This window comes from Trachypithecus francoisi, unplaced genomic scaffold, assembly GCF_009764315.1.
Source record: "Trachypithecus francoisi isolate TF-2019V2 unplaced genomic scaffold, Tfra_2.0 Lachesis_group0, whole genome shotgun sequence".
Lineage (NCBI taxonomy): Eukaryota > Metazoa > Chordata > Mammalia > Primates > Cercopithecidae > Trachypithecus > Trachypithecus francoisi.
The window spans coordinates 193959174-193980313 of NW_022681453.1; the positions used below are offsets into that span (position 1 = coordinate 193959174).

At 38.6% G+C, this 21140-nt stretch overlaps 1 protein-coding gene across 2 annotated transcripts in view; it reads right to left on the reverse strand.

The window, feature by feature from the left end:
* ACAP2 (ArfGAP with coiled-coil, ankyrin repeat and PH domains 2) overlaps positions 1 to 21140 on the reverse strand; it is a 177858-nt gene that overhangs the window by 47413 nt on the left and 109305 nt on the right. For both annotated transcript variants that reach the window (XM_033213108.1, XM_033213109.1), the window contains exons 8-10: positions 18834 to 18929; positions 6269 to 6343; positions 91 to 203 (exon numbers count right to left, since the gene is read on the reverse strand). In XM_033213108.1, the coding sequence (XP_033068999.1) occupies positions 91 to 203; positions 6269 to 6343; positions 18834 to 18929 (284 nt within the window). The remainder of the gene's footprint in view (positions 1 to 90; positions 204 to 6268; positions 6344 to 18833; positions 18930 to 21140) is intronic.

The window sequence follows — 21140 nt, forward strand, 5'->3', positions numbered from 1 at the left end:
GAATTACGAAGGAGAGAGCTGTCAAATCACAGAGAAAGTCAGAAAATCAAAACTATGTACAGATCAAGACTAGTATTTGAAATATATTACCTGTTCCAAGTTTTGAAGGCATTGCTGGCTCGTTTGAACAGATATCCTTCCATAACTATGCCATTTGCAGCATCTACGTTATATTCTAACTTAGAATCATCACTGGAGAAATCCTAGACAAAACAACATATAAAGAAGTTCATATGACTTGACTAAGTTTCCTAGACAAGAAGTGGGTCCTAAGGAAAGAGTTCAAAAGGAAGAAAAGGTTTATATTAAGACAGTTACAACAACAATATTAATAAGAAAAATGAAGGGAGACTTAAACGATCAATAATAAATAAATGTTTCAATACATTAAAGTATTTGACTTTAGTGGATTATTTTATGCAATACTTCTTGTGATGACCTAAGGACAGATAATTATATAGAATATAATGCAAAACAGAAAATAAATCAATATAAACTGTATCTACATTGTGATTAAAAGCACAAAATAATACGTATACAAATAAACAAGGGAAACAACTAAATACTACACAGGCTATTATGTTTAAAATTATCACAACTTTTTTTTTTTTCTTTTTTGAGACAGAGTCTCACTCTGCTGCCCAGTGTGGAGTGCAATGAAGTGATCTCAGCTCACTGCAACCTCTGCTCCTGGGTTCAAGTGATTCGCCCGTCTCAGTCTCCCATTTGGCTGGAATTACGGACATACGCCACCATGCCCAACTAATTTTTGTATTTTTGCAGAGATAGGGTTTCACCATGTTGGCCAGGCTGGTCTTGAATTCCTGACCTCAGGTGATCTGTCTGCCTCAGCCTCCCAAAGTGCTGGGATTACAGGCATGGGCCACTGCACCCAGTCCATCACAATATTTTATGGTGATATGTGTTAACAATTTTTTTTAAGTATATGGTTATATTTAATTGGGATTATTTAAAGTTACCACTATTTTCTAAATATATTACTACCATGATAGTTTTTTTTTTTTTTTTTTTTTTGTCTTTTTTGAGACAAAATCTCACTCTGTTGCCCAGGCTGGAATGCAGTGGCGCAATCTCAGCTCACTGCAACATCTGCCTCCTGGTTCAAGTGATACTCCTGCCTCAGCCTCCTGAGTAGCTGGGACTACAGACGTGCGCCACCACGCCCAGCTAATTTTTGTATTTTTAGTAGAGACGGGGTTTCACCATGTTAGCCACGCTGGGCTCAAACTCCTGACCTCAAGTGATTCACGTGCCTCGGCCTCCCAAAGTTCAGGGATTACAGGCATGAGCCATTGTGCCTGGGCATGGTAGTTCTTGAATCTGACAGTGTCTATGGCATTTTTTCCTAAAATAAAATTTAGTTTTCAAAGGAAATGGATCTTAGTCTACAGTTTGAAGTGAGCAAGTTGAACTCCCTTTTTTATGAGTACTATGAAATCACTCATAGTTTTCAAGGATCCTAATGATCTAAATCTTCACCTGAATGCAATTTAAACTTTCAATTTTCTTCCAAACATTCATGAAGTTTGGAAATCAGAAATTCAATATTTAAAATATTGCCTAACAAACTTCCAAAGCATTTTGAGCAAAACTCTAAGACCGCTCTTTTCAGCAGATTTAAAACTCCAAAGCCAGTCCCATAACTTTGAAAATTCCTCCTGGACCAATAATTAAAATTAGAATTCTACCCTACTAAGGAGTAGTAAACTTCCTGTCTTGGGAAACATTTTGGCAGCATCTACTGAGATGCTGGGGCCCTGCACTGGAGGGGAGGCAGAGTGACAACCATGTAAGGGCCCTCCAAATTTAAGAGAGTACTAAGTCAGGAACAGGAAACAGACTAAATTCAGAACTTTAAAAGAGAAAAAAATAATAATAATAACCTCTCCTGACACCTTTGAAACTCTGACCACGAAAAGACATGATAATCCAAAGTAATCAAATGAAGCAGAATCTGTAAACGACTTGCTACATTTCTTCCTACTTTTTCTTTGGGGGAAAAAAAATCAGGGAAACTTTAATTCCCTCATTTAAAATTTATTTGAGACTATAATTTATTTAATTATACGGACAGAATTAAGTAAGCAATAAATATAATTGACTTTGTTAACATTCTAAAGGTTTCGTTTGTAACATCTGCAGTTTTTCATAACCTCAGTCAACGTAAAAGACTTCCTTGAAAGTGCAGTGCATTACAAGTGTTTCTCTAATTTTTAACTATATTTCTTGAGATAAACTCTCTTCGCCTTAGTTACTATTAATATCAACTAACATTTTGTAGTACTTAAAATGTGACAGATTTCATAATTTTAGCAATGAAATATGTTGGACGAAAGACATAGTGTTAGAATCTCCTTAAATACATTGATGACCTGATAAATCAGGAAGGAATACTCAAAGGCAAGAGACTGAGTGAGAACTGGAATTCAAAGAGGTAAGGAGAACAAGGACATTTGCCTATCAGGAGAACTTGAGTTTTGGTGTGAGGTCCAGGGAACACAATGTAAAACCAAGGTTGGTCAAAGCGGAATCTAATAGAAACTTCTCTTTGAAATAGCAAACAAGACAAGAAAAGCCACTACTACCACTTTCACTCAAGATCACGATGAAACTCACAGCCAGCAAAACAACACAAAAAAGTACAAGATTGGAAAGAAAGGAAAAAACTATCATTATTGGTAGATAAGACTTTATACACGCAGCATCCACAATAATTGAGAGATAAATCAATATTAAAAGAGATTACTGGTTACAAAATCAATACAGAAAAATCAATTTTATCACAGACGGAACAGTGGTAAAATAAATAAATTTAAAGATAACATTTAGAATACAAATGTCTAGGAATAAATCTAACAAAAGATGTACAAGAAAAATCATAAAACTTTATGAAAGTCATTAAAGAAAACTTAAATAAATGGAGAACATACCAAGTGCATAGAATCAAAGATACAATAAAATAAACATATCAATTTTGATTCATAGAAGCTTGAAGGAGGAAAGGTAGGAAGATTTGCTATTACCTATCAAGAATTTGCTTGCCAGGAACAGAATGACAAACATTCACGTTCTCACTTATTTGTGGGATCTAAAAAATAAAACAACTGGACTTGGGGAGCTGGAGAGTAGAAGGATGGTTACCAGAGGCTGGGAGGTGTAGTGGGCACTGGGGGTGTGGGCGAGTGGGAATGGTTAATGGATACAAAAAAAAAAAAAACAGAATGAATGAGACCTAGTATTTGATAGCACAACAGGCTGACTACAGTCAAAATAATTGTACATTTAAAAATAATTAAAAGAACATAATAGGATTGTTTGTAACACAAAGGATAAATGCTTGAGGGGATGGATATCCTGTTTTCCATGATGTGATTATTATGCATTGCATGCCTGTATCAAAATATTTCATGGACCCCATAAATAATACCACATGCTATGTACTACCAAAAACTAAAAATGAAAAATAAAAATGAAATAAAAAAATTTTAAAAGCATTTGATCAACAATTAAGCAACCTGGTGGGAAAATGAGATAAAGACTAATAGTTCACAAATAGGATATCCACATGACCAATAAATATAAGATGCCCATTAGTCACTAAAGAAATCACTCTAAAGCCAAAAATAATTAAGACAGCATAGTATCGACAGTTTAGACAAAAAGACAGTGAAACAGAATAGAGAAACTGAAATGGACCTCACGTATGTGATATATAACACAGGATATACCACAGAGCATTTGAGAAAGAGCAAACTTTCTAATAACTCATCTGGATCAACTGACTACCAGTGGGAGAATTAAAGGAAACGATCTCTACCTCACACCACACACAAAAACCCAATTAAAGATCTAAAAAGCAGCACGGTGGCTCATACCTGTAATCCCAGCACTTTGGGAGGCTGAGGTAGATGGATCACCTGAGGTCAGGAGATCAAGACCATCCTGACCAAAAAGGCTAAATCCCATCTCTACTAAAAATACAAAAATTAGTTGGGTATGGTGACGCGCAGCTATAATCCCAGCTACTTGGGAGGCTGAGGCAGAAGAATCACTGAAATCAAGGAGGAGGAGATTGCAGTGAGTGGAGATTGCGCCACTGCACTCCAGCCTGGGCGACAGGACCAAAAAAAAAAAAAAAAATCTAAAAAGTAAATCTATAATACCAGATATATCTCTTCATGATCTTGAAATGGAAAGGATTTATTGAACAAGACACAAAAGCATCAACCTTAAGACTGATAAAAATAAGCTATATGAAAATTAAAAACACATATGCCTCAAATGTATTATTAATTTGATCAAACAGTTAGGCAGCCTGGTGGAAAAATGAGAGAAAGATTAACAGACGTTTTACAAGTAAGACATGCAAAAGACCAACAGATATAAGAGAAGGTGCTTGAGCTCATTAGTCACTAAAGAAGTGAAAACTACGAGAAGATGTCAGTATCTACTGACCAAATCGGCCAAAATCTGAAAGTCTCATAATATAATGAGGTGGCAAATAGGAACTCTCATACAGTGCTGTCTGCTAAGATAGTGTAATATTTTGAAAAACAATGTAGCATTATCTGCTTATGCTAAATGATCTACTAAAGCTAATATACCTTCTAACTCAGCAGTTTTACTCCTAGGTATAAATATATCAGAAACGCAAAATGCATGCATGTATCCACACATGAATGTTCAAAGCATCACTGTTTCTCCAACTGATCAATTTAAATTTTTGAAAAATCTAAATAACTACATGAGACATACTTTCCCTTAGTTTTTAGTGGATTTTTTTTTTTTTTTTTTTTTACCTGTAATGCAGCCTTGTGTCAGCATTTAAGGGCAGAAAAGAGGTGAGCATTCATAATGAGCAAAAAGCAGCACTATTTTCTTTAAAGGAAAACAGTTGAATATTATTTAAAATCAAATAAGTTATTCTTAGAGTTAATAATTTACCATTTTGAACCTTCAGTACAACACTGAACTGTGTTCACAATAGGAAAAGATATTAAAAGATGTGTACTGTTTATTAAATAATTCAATTTAACGAAATATTCAAATATTCCTACAAATACCATGATATTTCATTTTAATTAAAAACAATTGGTCCCAATTTCTAGCAATCTTTTCATGATCATGTCATTAAAACTCATTACCCATCAAAACATCAGACTGTACACTTTAATTACGTAAAATTTTTATTTGTCAACTTAAAATAAAAAGTTACCCAAACAAAAGTTAATCGAACTTTAAACGAAACAAAATAAAACGTGGAGTTTGTCTCACCTGACACTAACTAGAAAGTAACTAACTTAAAGGTGGTCTTGTAGAAATCTTTCCTTTTCTAATTATCTTTCTTTGAGCATGAATACTCCATCATCAATTAAATTTTTCTTACTTTTACTACTGATTTTGTTTTCTTTTTCCACTGACATCTTCTATATCAGATCTAGTTTACTGGTATTTTAAACTCTAAATAAACCATTAAAAAGTTGATTTTACTGCTCAATACCCAGAAAACAGATTTCTTAAAGCAATGCTAGAAGGCATCCTGTACATACTTATATTTCTATATTCAACTTCAACATTCTCCCTTTATTTTCAGATAACTACACAAAAAGTACCACTGACGATATAAGAAAGTTGAGTTGCAGGCATGTCACACTCAACTCTTTTAGCATGAAGAAATAAAAACTGGTTTAATATTTGAATTTTCATTTTTAAAAACATTATTTTCAAAGTCAGTTCTGCTAGGTTTAGGCAATTTAACAGGCAATGCAAGTGAAGCTTTAGCATCTTGTCACAGAGAGGAAAGGCTGCCTTGCAGTGACTGCAGTTGGAAAGTCTATAAGGCCAAACACACATGTTGACACTAAGATGCATCCACACCCCCTGCCCCGCAACACACACACAGACACACTCTTTTACAGGGAGTTGGTGGTATCCTAAATGTAATTATGAATAGTGTTTTAAATTCTAACTAAAGGCCACTTTTAGCTTAGTTAAGGCTCTAAGAGATTTAGATTTTTATAAACTGATTCAAGGAGCATAGCTTTCAAAGATCCGAAAAAATAACAAAATACATCCCTTAAAATCTGAAGAACATTTCGCTCTTCAAAAACAGAAGAGGAATTTATCTGCACAATTTAATTATTAGAACAACTCAAAAGATGTGTTCCAATACAATGACACCTTGCATAAACCAACAAACAAGCGATTGTATAAAACGGAATTAATTTTTTAATTTCCCCTGAGGTACCTTTTGTTGAATGGTGGAATGTTTTTGCTCCATTTCTCTTTTCTCCTTTGCTGCATCCACAACCAGTCGATCCAACTGTAAAAAGGGAAAAAGAGAAAACTGCAGACTTAAAAAAAGTATGGATTATTTTTTCAAACCATATTCCAAATCATTTCACAGATAAATAAAAAATCACTCAATTCAAGCTTATTTAAAAAGGTTTTGGCTAAACTTTGAAGTTCATATTTTTTTCTGCTATCAAGTTCTCTTTGAGAAGATCCATATCTCCATTAGAAAAAAAAGATTTCCAAGAATAGTCATGGTGCCATACATACATGATTGGAGGCCTTGCCACAGGTACCCTAGTGATACACTTTCAATCCTTAAATAAGGAAAATGACTCTAGCTTAAGCTGCCTGCTGACCTACTAAACAAATTCTGGTAGTTAAAATCAAAGATACGAAGAAGACACCAGTGATTTCTTTCCCAAATAGCAAAAAGTAGTGCAGCTAAACTAGTACTAACCAGCTAAACCAGCTCTCACAAATTCACTCTAACAGCTACTTCCAATCATTCAAGATGTTTCTTCATGTTTTCAGGTTGGCTCCCTAACGTCATAATCAAATCTAAAAAGAAGAAAAAATAATTCACCAGATAAAAGAGAAAGCTAAAAATAATAAAAGAATAGTAATCATTCATAAGACCAAGGTAGGAAATCAGCAATTCTTAAGGCTCATTTTTAAAAGCTCAAAAAACTTAATAAAACTATAAAACCCGGCCGGGCGCAGTGGCTCACGCCTGTAATTCCAGCACTTTGGGAGGCCAAGGTGGGCAGATCAGGAGGTCAGGAGTTCAAGAACAGCCTGGCCAACATAGTGAAACTCCGTCTCTCCTAAAAATACAAAAAATTAGCTGGGCGTGGTGGCAGATGCCCATAATCCTACCTACTCGGAAGGCTGAGGCAGGAGAATTGCTTGAACCCAGGAGGCAGAGGTTGCAGTGGGCTGAGATCGCACCACTGCACACTAGCCAGGGCGACAGTGCAAGGCTCCATCCCCCACCCCACCCCCCAAAAAAATACACATATATAAAAAACCCATTTATTTCTTGTTCCTTTGCATTAGAAAGGATATCCATCATGAGGGAAGTATTCGATTTCTGGTAATACGTCACAAGAAATGCACTGGCTTCTTGAAATCATATTTGCTAAACTAACAATAATTGGGTTATACATTATTAATTATGTGGGTTTCATTGTCTAGACTACGATGATGCTTTCCAACTCTGAACCGCCATCACCCATAAATGATTAACACATGTTCAATAAATGAAAAAATTAAAACATACATATCAGATCAGCAGGAATATGGAGAAAGATAAGCGTTAAATGTCTAAACATTTTAAGTTGTATCTTTTAAAAACTAAATTTTTAAAGTCTCTTTCAAAAAAGGTATTTGATCCTTTATCACAAATGATTTTTTTCTACAGAAGAATAATTCTAGTCAGATAATATTACCAAATAGCAAAAAAGATTAGGCAAGATGGCCGAATAGGAACAGCTCCAGTCTCCAACTCCCAGCGCGAGTAACACAGAAGACCGGTGATTTCTGCATTTTCAACTGAGGTACTGGGGTCATCTCTCTAGGGAGTGCCAGACAATCGGTGCTGGTCAGCTGCTGCAGCCTGACCAGCGTGAGCTGAAGCAGGGCGAGGCATCGCCTCACCTGGAAGCGCAAGGGGGAAGGAAATCCGTTTTCCTAGCCAGGGGAACTGAGACACATAACACCTGGAAAATCGCGTAACTCCACCCCAATACTGCGCTTTAAGGAAACAGGCACACCAGGAGAATATATCCCACACCTGGCCGGGAGGGTCCCACGCCCACGGAGCCTCCCTCACTGCTAACACAGCCCTCTGCGGCGATCTATCCGCAAGGCAGCCTCGAGGCTGGGGGAGGGGCGCCCGCCATTGCTGAGGCTTAAGTAGGTAAACAAAGCCGCTGGGAAGCTCGAACTGGGTGGAGCTCACAGCAGCTCAAGGAAACCTGCCTGTCTCTGTAGACTCCACCTCTGGGGACAGCCCACAGCTGAGGTCCAATAGGGAAAGCAGCGGGCGGTGCAGAGGCGAACGACTCTGTCTGACAGCTTTGGGGAGAGCCGTGGATCTCCCAACGCGGAGGTTGAGATCCGAGAACGGACAGACTGCCTGCTCAGGTGGGTCCCTGACCCCTGAGTAGCCTAGCTGGGAGACATCCCCCACTAGGGGCAGTCTGACACCCCACACCTCACAGGGTGGAGTCATCCCTGAGAGGAAACTTCCAAAGGAAGAATCAGACAGGTACACTCGCTGCTCAGCAATATTCTATCTTTGGCAACCTCTGCTGCTGATACCCAGGCAAACAGGGTCTGGAGTGGACCTCAAGCAATCTCCAACAGACCAACAGACAGTCCTTCTGACTGTCAGACGGAAAACTATCAAACAGGAAGGACACCTATACCAAAACCCCATCAGTACGTCACCATCATCAAAGACCAGAGACAGATAAAACCACAAAGATGGGGAAAAAGCAGGGCAGAAAAGCTGGAATTCAAAAAATAAGAGCGCATCTACCCCTGCAAAGGAGCGCAGCCCATCGCCAGCAACGGATCAAAGCTGGTCAGAGAATGACTTTGACGAGATGAGAGAAGAAGGCTTCAGTCCATCAAACTTCTCAGAGCTAAAGGAGGAATTACGTACCCAGCGCAAAGAAACTAAAAATCTTGAAAAAAAGTGGAAGAATTGACAGCTAGACTAATTAATGCAGAGAAGATCATAAACGAAATGACAGAGATGAAAACCATGACACGAGAAATACGTGACAAATGCACAAGCTTCAGTACCGACTCGATCAACTGGAAGAAAGAGTATCAGCGATTGAGGATCAAATGAATGAAATGAAGCGAGAAGAGAAACAAAAGAAAAAAGAAGAAAAAGAAATGAACAAAGCCTGCAAGAAGTATGGGATTATGTAAAAAGACAAATCTACGTCTGATTGGGGTGCCTGAAAGTGAGGGGGAAAATGGAACCAAGTTGGAAAACACTCTTCAGGATATCATCCAGGAGAACTTCCCCAACCTAGTAGGGCAGGCCAACATTCAAATTCAGGAAATACAGAGAACGCCACAAAGATACTCCTCCAGAAGAGCAACTCCAAGACACATATTGCCAGATTCACCAAAGTTGAAATGAAGGAAAAATCTTAAGGGCAGCCAGAGAGAAAGGTCGGGTTACCCACAAAGGGAAGCCCATCAGACTAACAGCAGATCTCTCGGCAGAAACTCTACAAGCCAGAAGAGAGTGGGGGCCAATATTCAACGTTCTTAAAGAAAAGAATTTTCAACCAGAATTTCATATCCAGCCAAACTAAGTTTCATCAGTGAAGGAGAAATAAAATCCTTTACAGATAAGCAAATGCTTAGAGATTTTGTCACCACCAGGCCTGCCTTACAAGAGACCCTGAAGGAAGCCCTAAACATGGAAAGGAACAACCGGTACCAGCCATTGCAAAAACATGCCAAAATGTAAAGACCATCGAGGCTAGGAAGAAACTGCATCAACTAATGAGCAAAATAACCAGTTAATATCATAATGACAGGATCAAGTTCACACATAACAATATTAACCTTAAATGTAAATGGACTAAATGCTCCAATTAAAAGACACAGACTGGCAAACTGGATAAAGAGTCAAGACCATCAGTCTGCTGTATTCAGGAGACCCATCTCACATGCAGAGACATACATAGGCTCAAAATAAAGGGATGGAGGAAGATCTACCAAGCAAATGGAGAACAAAAAAAAGCAGGGGTTGCAATCCTAGTCTCTGATAAAACAGACTTTAAACCATCAAGATCAAAAGAGACAAAGAAGGCCATTACATAATGGTAAAGGGATCAATTCAACAGGAAGAGCTAACTCTCCTAAATATATATGCACCCAATACAGGAGCACCCAGATTCATAAAGCAAGTCCTTAGAGACCTACAAAGAGACTTAGACTCCATACACAATATAATGGGAGATTTTAACACTCACTGTCAACATTAGACAGATCAACGAGACAGAAAGTTAACAAGGATATCCAGGAATTGAACTCATCTCTGCACCAAGCGGACCTAATAGACATCTATAGAACTCTCCACCCCAAATCAACAGAATATACATTCTTCTCAGCACCACATCGCACTTATTCCAAATTGACCACATAATTGGAAGTAAAGCACTCCTCAGCAAATGTACAAGAACAGAAATTATAACAAACTGTCTCTCAGACCACAGTGCAATCAAACTAGAACTCAGGACTAAGAAACTCAATCAAAACCGCTCAACTACATGGAAACTGAATAACCTGCTCCTGAATGACTACTGGGTACATAACGAAATGAAAGCAGAAATAAAGATGTTCTTTGAAACCAATGAGAACAAAGATACAACATACCAGAATCTCTGGGACACATTTAAAGCAGTGTGTAGAGGGAAATTTATAGCACTAAATGCCCACAAGAGAAAGCAGGAAAGATCTAAAATTGACACTTTAACATCACAATTAAAAGAACTAGAGAGGCAAGAGCAAACACATTCAAAAGCTAGCAGAAGGCAAGAATAACTAAGATCAGAGCAGAACTGAAGGAGATAGAGTCACAAAAACCCTCCAAAAATCAATGAATCCAGGAGTTGGTTTTTGAAAAGATCAACAAAATTGACAGACCGCTAGCAAGACTAATAAAGAAGAAAAGAGAGAGGAATCAAATAGACGCAATAAAAAATGATAAAGGGATATCACCACCGACCCCACAGAAATACAAACAACCATCAGAGAATACTATAAATGCCTCTACGCAAATCGACTAGAAATCTAGAGAAATGGATAATTTCCTGGACACTTACTCTCCCAAGACTGAACCAGGAAGAAGTTGAATCCCTGAATAGACCAATAACAGGCTCTGAAATTGAGGCAACAATTAATAGCCTACCCACGAAAAAAAGTCCAGGACCAGATGGATTCACAGCTGAATTCTACCAGAGGTACAAGGAGGAGCTGGTACCATTCCTTCTGAAACTATTCAATCATAGAAAAAGAGGGAATCCTCCCTAACTCATTTTATGAGGCCAACATCATCCTGATACCAAAGCCTGGCAGAGACACAACAAAAAAAGAGAATTTTAGACCAATATCCCTGATGAACATCGATGCAAAAATTCTCAATAAAATACTGGCAAACCGGATTCAGCAGCACATCAAAAAGCTTATCCACCATGATCAAGTGGGCTTCATCCCTGGGATGCAAGGCTGGTTCAACATTCGCAAATCATAAACGTAATCCAGCATATAAACAGAACCAAAGACAAGAACCACATGATTATCTCAATAGATGCAGAAAAGGCTTTTGACAAAATTCAACAGCCCTTTATGCTAAAAACGCTCAATAAATTCGGTATTGATGGAACGTACCTCAAAATAATAAGAGCTATTTACGACAAACCCACAGCTAATATCATACTGAATGGGCAAAAACTGGAAAAATTCCCTTTGAAAACTGGCACAAGACAGGGATGCCCTCTCTCACCACTCCTATTCAACATAGTGTTGGAAGTTCTGGCTAGGGCAATCAGGCAAGAGAAAGAAATCAAGGGTATCCAGTTAGGAAAAGAAGAAGTCAATTGTCCCTGTTTGCAGATGACATGATTGTATATTTAGAAAAACCCATCGTCTCAGCCCAAAATCTCCTTAAGCTGATAAGCAACTTCAGCAAAGTCTCAGGATACAAAATTAATGTGCAAAAATCACAAGCATTCTTATACACCAGTAACAGACAAGCAGAGAGCCAAGTCAGGAATGAACTTCCATTCACAATTGCTTCAAAGAGAATCAAATACCTAGGAATCCAGCTTACAAGGGATGTAAAGGACCTCTTCAAGGAGAACTACAAACCAGCTCAGTGAAATCAAAGAGGACACAAAACAATGGAAGAACATACCATGCTCATGGATAGAAGAATCAATATCGTGAAAATGGCCATACTGCCCAAGGTTATTTATAGATTCAATGCCATCCCCATCAAGCTACCAATGAGTTTCTTCACAGAATTGGAAAAAACTGCTTTAAAGTTCATATGGAACCAAAAAGAGCCCGCATTGCCAAGACAATCCTAGGTCAAAAGGACAAAGCTGGAGGCGTCACGCTACCTGACTTCAAACTATACTACAAGGCTACAGTAACCAAAACAGCATGGTACTGGTACCACAACAGAGAAATAGACCAGTGGAACAGAACAGAGTCCTCAGAAATAATACCGCACATCTACAGCCATCTGATCTTTGACAAACCTGACAAAAACAAGAAATGGGGAAAGGATTCCCTATTTAATAAATGGTGCTGGGAAAATTGGTAGCCACAAGTAGAAAGCTGAAACTGGATCCTTTCCTTACCCCTTATACGAAAATTAATTCAAGATGGATTAGAGACTTAAATGTTAGACCTAATACCATAAAAACCCTAGAAGAAAATCTAGGTAGTACCATTCAGGACATAGGCATGGGCAAGGACTTCATGTCTAAAACACCAAAAGCAACGGCAGCAAAAGCCAAAATTGACAAATGGGATCTCATTAAACTAAAGAGCTTTTGCACAGCAAAAGAAACTACCATCAGAGTGAACAGGCAACCTACAGAATGGGAGAAAATTTTTGCAACCTACTCATCTGACAAAGGGCTAATATCCAGAATCTACAAAGAACTCAAACAAATATACAAGAAAAAAAAAACAACAACCCCATCAAAAAGTGGGGAAAGGATATGAACAGACATTTCTCAAAAGAGACATCCATACAGCCAACAGACACATGAAAAAATGCTCGTCATCACTCGCCATCAGAGAAATGCAAATCAAAACCACAATGAGATACCATCTCACACCACTTAGAATGGCAATCATTAAGAAGTCAGGAAACAATAGATGTTGGAGAGGATGTGGAGAAATAGGAACACTTTTACACTGTTGGGTGATTGTAAACTAGTTCAACCATTATGGAAAACAGTATGGCGATTCCTCAAGGATCTAGAACTAGATGTACCATATGACCCAGCCATCCCACTACTGGGTATATACCCAAAGGATTATAAATACTCTACTACAAAGACACATGCACACGTATGTTTATTGCGGCACTATTCACAATAGCAAAGACTTGGAATCAACCCAAATGTCCATCTGTGACAGACTGGATTAAGAAAATGTGGCACATATACACCATGGAATACTATGCAGCCATCAAAAAGGATGAGTTTGCGTCCTTTGTAGGGACATGGATGCAGCTGGAAACCATCATTCTTAGCAAACTATCACAAGAAGAGAAAACCAAACACCGCATGTTCTCACTCATAGGTGGGAACTGAACAATGAGATCACTTGGACTCGGGAAGGGGAACATCACACACTGGGGCCTATCATGGGGAGGGGGGAGGAGGGAGGATTGCATTGGGGAGTTATACATGATATAAACGTTATGCACATGTACCCTAGAACTTAAAGTATAATAAAAAATAAAAAAAATAAAAAAAAAAAAAAAAATAAAAAAAAAAAAAAAAAAAAAAAAAAAAGATTAACCAAAAAAATACCCACAATAAAACAGATCTATCACTATTATAAAGTACGTGATACAGCTGGTAACCATCCTACTCTAGGCTCTAATACACACACGCCTTAGTGACATGTAGCATTGACTTAGTGGGTAATGCTATACATGGTGCACTAGAAAAATATATTCTCACACAAATTTCTTATGCGGAATGAATGGACTAATCATCCTATGGTTTTTATGGCTCTGAGTGGCATATAAATATTATTCATTCATTCAGACTGAAATGCAGCACAAGGGAGCCCCCAAATTCAAAATATTTACAAATATGCACGCATATACTTTACATATGAATTCCGCAATGTAGGTGATGGTTTTCTGCCTAATTGGTAAGAAATGTCTCTTGCAGCCAGGCGCGGTGGCTCACGCCTGTAATCCCAGCACTTTGAGAGGCCGAGATGGGCCGATCACGAGGTGAGGAGACTGAGACCATCCTGCCTAACACGGTGAAACCCCGCCTCTACTAAGAATACAAAAAAAAAAATTAGCCAGGCGTGGTGGCAGGCGCCTGTGGTCCCAGCTACTCGGGAGGCTGAGGCAGGAGAATGGTGGGAACCCGGGAGGCGGAGCTTGTAGTGAGCCAAGATCATGCCACTGCACTCCAGCCTGGGCGACAGAGCAAGACTCCGTCTCAAAAAAAAAAAAAAAGGAAAAGGAAAAGGAAAAAAGAAATGTCTCTTGCATCCCTAACCCCATTGCTATTACAACAGGAAAGTGGGGACAATTCCCCCTCTCTGATGGGGAAAAAGAATAAAGAAAAAATATCTTTCGTGATGGTGGGGGGTTGGGAAAAGGCATGAGTTGGGGAAATGTGAAGACTGGCCGAGTCTGATCTTCTAGACGTTGGGAAACGTATCGGGAAGATAACTTGCAGCACAGTAAAAAGGGTCCCGTGTTTGTGTTAGTACTGGACATTATCAATTTTAACAGATTCCTATCACTAAGCAGGTATCCCTGGTCCTTCTGTGTTTTAAATCCCTTCCACTCCCACCAACCTCAGATATCATCACTTCTCTTTCTCCTTTTCAACGTCTCCCTCTTGAACTACCATCTGCTTTTAAGTTGGTGCAAATCATTCTACCTTAATAAAACCGCTAACCCATACTCTTTCTCCAGCTACCACATTCTTTCCCTCTTTCCTTCACAACACAACTGCTTTAAAATACTACCACCTTCTCTATTTGTCCCTTCCATATTCATCTACCCACTGTAATTCAGCTTCTACTGCCCGGGTCCCCAGCGCCATGGAAACAGCATCTCTCACAGAGGTAACAACTTTTGCTGCTAAATCCAACAGGTATTTCTCAGTCCTAGGTTTACTTAACTTTCTAATAATTGAAGCTGATAACCACTCCTTCCCTTTGAAACACTCTTCCTGGCCTAGTCTCCTGTTTTTCCACTCCCTCACTCATCTACGACCTAGCACAGCTTCTCTTACCAAGCCATCTCAAAATTTAGTCCTTCTTAGGTCCCTGCCCCAAGTCAGCTTTTTTTTTTTAACTCAATACCAGTGGACCTCAACCTTAACTTACAAAATAAAAATCTTTATGTATGGTCTAGGCAACTAGATTTTTAAAAAACAGCTCTATGATTCAGAGATATCTAACTCACCCCCCATCAACTCACCCACTCTTGTGGTTGCAATCAGCAACTATATGCTACTCATTTAGTCTATCACCCTCTTTTGAGCTCCACAAATATCCACTTACACGTCTTATCCTCACAAAACAATATATTTAAGCGTGAACTCATCACACCCTTCCACCCTTGAATGGGCTGTATATTAACCCTCAAATCTAACCATTTCTATTTCTACTGCTATGACCTTAGCTTCAGATGCCATTATCTACTAATTATGAAAAGAATATTGCAATTGGCCACCTCCAACCCGGACATCTTATTGACTAGGCACTACAGGCTCTGGGGCTTAGATGTTTTTCAAGGACCTGCAGACTTATTTGAGATCTGGGGTGGGGGTGGGGGACCTATAAAACTAAAATGATTAAATGTTTTAAAAATACATAATTTTTTCAGCTAGCCAACTGCAATTCAACTCACACTGCTTTTATAAATTATACTGAATATAAGATGAGAGCGCAATCTAATATTTGATAGTATGTGAGGAATGTCTAAAACCTAGGAAGGTCTCTCCTTCCCCCCAAGTCCAGCTTACATGTCCTGTCTATATGTTCCTGCAACACTTTGACCCTTCCCTATATGGTGGAAAAGGCCAGCTGTCCCTCAATATCTGTCTTCTCCTTCTTCCTTAACAATGGAACCCCTAAATTCTAGCAGGTCACATGGCTACCTGGCATTAAGGTTAATTTCCCTTGCAGCTATTGTAACCCTGTGACTAAGGACTTGGCATTGGGATGTATGTAGAAGTGATATGTACAATTTCTAGGAAATGTGCTTAAAAAGAGAAAATGTATCTTTCATTCTCCTTTCCTTCTTCCTATTAGCTGGAATTTGGGTAGGATAGCTAAAGCTTGATTAGCCACTTTGAACTATGAGGTAGAATCAAAAAACATAAGCCTGCACTCCTGCTAACCAAGTTGCCATCATACCGTGTCTTTGACTTTACATAAGAGAAATAAAACTCTTTTTTTTTTTTTTTTTTGAGACGGAGTCTCACTCTGTCGCCCAGGCGGGAGTGCAGTGGCCGGATCTCAGCTCACTGCAAGCTCCGCCTCCCAGGTTCACGCCATTCTCCTGCCTCAGCCTCCCGAGTAGCTGGGACTACAGGCGCCCGCCACCTCGCCCGGCTAGTTTTTTGTATTTTTTGGTAGAGACGGGTTTCACAGTGTTAGCCAGGATGGTCTCGATCTCCTGACCTCATGATCCACCCGTCTCGGCCTCCCAAAGTGCTGGGATTACAGGCTTGAGCCACCGCGCCCGGCCAAAACTCTCTTTTTTAAACTACTAATATTCTCAGTTTTCTATTAGCTGCAAACAAACCTCATCCCAACTGTTACACACACACAAAGTATTTAGCACAGAGATTAAGAGTGTGGTGACTTGTTGGCTTCTCCCAAGAGACTAAGTTCTATAGAGGCAGAAAACAGAATACATGTAATCCACGGCATATGCCCTACGTGTCCTTCCCGTCTCCACACACACACACACACACCAGAACTCACATATACTCTGGTCAGTAAATGCAATTCCCATTCCACTCTTACCTTTTTCCTTAAACTCAATTTTTCTTTTCCTTTTTTTTTTTGAGACAGAGTTTCCCTCTGTCACCCAGACTGAAGTACAATGACCCAATCTTGGCTCACTGAGAACTCCACCTCATGCCTCAGCCTCCCGAGTAGCCGGGATTACAGGCATATGCCACCACACCCAGCTAATTTTTTTATTTTTAGTAGAGACGGGGTTTCACCACGTTGGCCAGGCTGGTCTCAATCTCCCAGCCTCATGTAATCTGCATGCCTCAGCCTCCCAAAGTGCTGGGATTACAGGCATAAGCCACTGTTCCTGGCCTAAACTCTATTTTTCATCATCAGTCCCCTCCTTTTGGAAACTAAACTGAAACATCTTGAGAAAGAAAATCACCTAAAAATCGACAGTGTTAAATAAAGAATGCTTGTCAACAAAAAACAAAGTCCCCCGAACAGATCTAATATAATGTTATGATCAGATATGAAAAAATAGTTTGAACATAATGACATTTTTATACATATAAAATTTGTATGTATATGTATAGAGCTATTACACATAGCCATAGATAGCCACATGTGACTGTATGAAATGAAAAAGTTCCTAAGAGCTCTATAATTTTAAGATTCTAAAATTTTTTTATTCAAATAACAAGACACAAGTAAAGAAAATAAAAAAGAGCTCTAACTCAACTGAAAAGCTAATTGGAACAATAACTCAATTATCCAAATGTACGAAATTTAAAAATAAGTCCAGTTATGTAGACTGCAAAACACACACTTTGTTTTTATATTTTTTATTTTAGTTTCGTTTATTTTTTTTGAGACGGATTCTTGCTCTGTCGCCCAGGCTGGAGTGCAGTGGCATGATCTTGGCTCACTGCAACCTCCGCCTCCCAGGTTCACGCCATTCTCCTGCCTTAGCCTCCTGAGTAGCTGGGACTACAGGTGCCCACCACCAAGGCTGGCTAAGTTTTCTTTTATTTTTAGTAGAGACGGGGTTTCAACGTGTTAGCCAGGATGGTCTCGATTTCCTGACCTTGTGATTCATTCGCCTGCCTCGGCCTCCCAAAGTGCTGGGATTACAGGTGTGATCCACTGCGCCCGGCCACACTTTGTTTTTAAATTCTCCTTTTCAATACCTTCATATACAAACTATAACATAAGGTTCTTTTTACCTTTGATTTCATTTTTTGGGTATACCCAAAATGCAAACATTGGGTATTATAACCCATATATAAATCTGCTATAGCATCCAACTTCATTCTTCATTAAATAAATAAAACATCAAGTTCTCCTTGATATGGTTTGGCTGTGTCCCCACCCAAAATTTCATCTCGAATTATAATCCCCATAATCCTCATGTGTAAAGAGAGAGACCAGGTGGAGGGAACTGAATTATGCGGGGGGTTTCCCCCATGCTGGTTCTCGTGATAGTGAGTTCTCACGAGAGCTGATGGTTTTATAAGTGTTTGGTAGTTTCTCTTGCATTCATTCTCCCCTCCGCTGCCTTGTGAAGAAGATGCCTTGGTTTCCCTTGGCCTTCTGCCATGATTGTAAGTTTCCTGAGGCTTCCCAGCCATGCAGAACTGTGAGTCAATTAAACCTCTTTCTTTTCTAGATTACCCAGTTTGAGGCAGCTCTTTATAGCAGTGTGAGAAGAGACTAACACACCTCCAATATGCTAAATTTCTTTAAAAATACAAATACCAGTGTATAAAACAGAATCAAGAAATACACCGCAACATTACCTGTGCACCAAGATCCTTCATGTAGGGTCCAAGTTCACTAAACAGATCATATCCTTGATGAAAGAAGGCCAAATGGGCATACATAAATGACAACATCTAAAGGGGGGGAAAAAAAGATGACCATTTTAAAATCTACTCCTAGATAGACATTCTGAAATATTTTATATATATATAAAAGACAGAGTCTTGCTCTGTCACCCAGGCCTGGCATGCAGTGGCACGAACACAGTTCACTGCAACCTGTACCTCCCAGACTCAGGTGATTCTCCCACTTCAGCCTCCTAAGTAGCTGGGACCACAGGCATGTGCCACTATGCTCAGCTAATTTTTGTAGAGACAAAGTCTTGCCACGTTACCCAGGCTGATCTCGAACTCCTGGGTTCCAGCAATCCTCCCACTTCCACCTCCAAAAGTGCTGGGATTACAGGCGTGAGCCACCATGCCCAGTTCATCAAACCTATTTGAATATTAAACTGAGTCATCTGTTTTAAAAGAGTATTTCAAAAATATTTTCAAATACAATGAAAATAAATTTTATTTAAAAGAAATTTCCCAGTGGTTGAAAATTTTTTAAATGCTCAAAATTTTAGTTGTTTAGACTATATCTAGGTGATCAAAATGTATACAGCAGATTCAAATAATCCAATTTTCAATAACTCTACTATTTTCCTAGGTCCATTATAAAGTATTTATGTGCTCCTTCAACCAAGCTCACTGACAAACCTTAAACTGCAAAAAAGGCAAAAAGATAAGAGAAATATAAAGTGCTCAAAACAAAACACAAACACTTTACAATCTACTAGAGCACCAAGCACAACCTAAAGTAGGAGAACGCTGGTTTTTCTCTCAAGATACCAAAATAAAATGAGTCAACTGATTTTGCCAATATGGAAGTTTCTTTACATTCATTCCACAAATCTAAAAAGCTGACATTAATGAGCAGAGATTTGTCCAAGTTTTCCCATATTTTACCTATTTTAAAGAGAAAAATCACCCTCATTTTAATTAAGTTTTTACATGGAAGGAATTATATAATTAAATGAATACTGAAAAAATATTCTAAACATCCATGTTATTTTTAACAAGTGGCATCTGTTCAATTTTCTGAAGTCTAAAATAGGTCATAAAGTCCTTAATACTCAAAAATCCTCCAAAAAAACTACTTAAAAAAAAACCATTAAAACACAGAGGCAAAAGGATAAAACTCAGAAGAGGAAAATTATTGTGGAATTAGATAATAGTGATCATTGCACAAATTTGTGAATAAAAACTGATAAATTATTTTTAAAAATTAATTAACGGCCGGGCACGGTGGCTCAAGCCTATAATCCCAGCACTTTGGGAGGCCAAGACGGGCAGATCACGAGGTCAGGAGATCGAGACCATCCTGGCTAACATGGTGAAACCCCGTCTCTACTAAAAAATAGAAAAAACTAGCCGGGCGAGGTGGCGGGCGCCTATAGTCCCAGCTACTCGGGAGGCTGAGGCAGGAGAATGGTGGTAAACCCGGGAGGCGGAGCTTGCAGTGAGCTGAGATCCGGCCACTGCACTCCAGCTTGGGCGACAGAGCAAGACTCCGTCTCAAAAAAAAAAAAAAAAATTAATTAACAATCTAAAAAGAGGGATGGGATTAATAGCTAGGACTACATAAAAATATAAAATATGCCTATACCTCAAAATGCAAAACGAGCATATTAAAAGACAAATGATAAACTAGGGAAAAACACATGACAAAGAATTAACAGTCTTAAAATGTAAGAGATGTTGCAAATCAACATGAAAAGGATGAACACTCCAACAGAAAAAAAGACAAACGACATATGAGGTATCTAACTGGCCAAAAAACACGGAAAAACGTTCAAACTCATTTGTATTAACAAAATGCAAAACTGAATAATGACATCATGCTTTCTATCCAGCAAACTAGGGGCAGCGTGGGGGAAAAAACTGGAATGCTCAGTGTTGGTAAAATGTGGAGAAAACCCCATTTTCACACAATATTAGAGGAAATATTGTATAACTCTTGAAATTTGACAATATTTTTCTAAAGTCTTAATCTTTTGACTATATAATGTCTTCTTTATAAATCTATCCTAAGAAAATAATAGGATTATTCATTAGAATGATGAGGACAGAACTATGTTTTAATGTCAAAAACAAGGAAATTATATGAATATCCATTAATAGGTGAAATCAATTTATGGTATATTCCTTCAAGGTCAGTAAACTATGACCTGCAAACTTTATTAGGCCTCACCACCTTTTTGATAGTCCATGAGCTACAAATGGTTTTTACATCTTTAAATG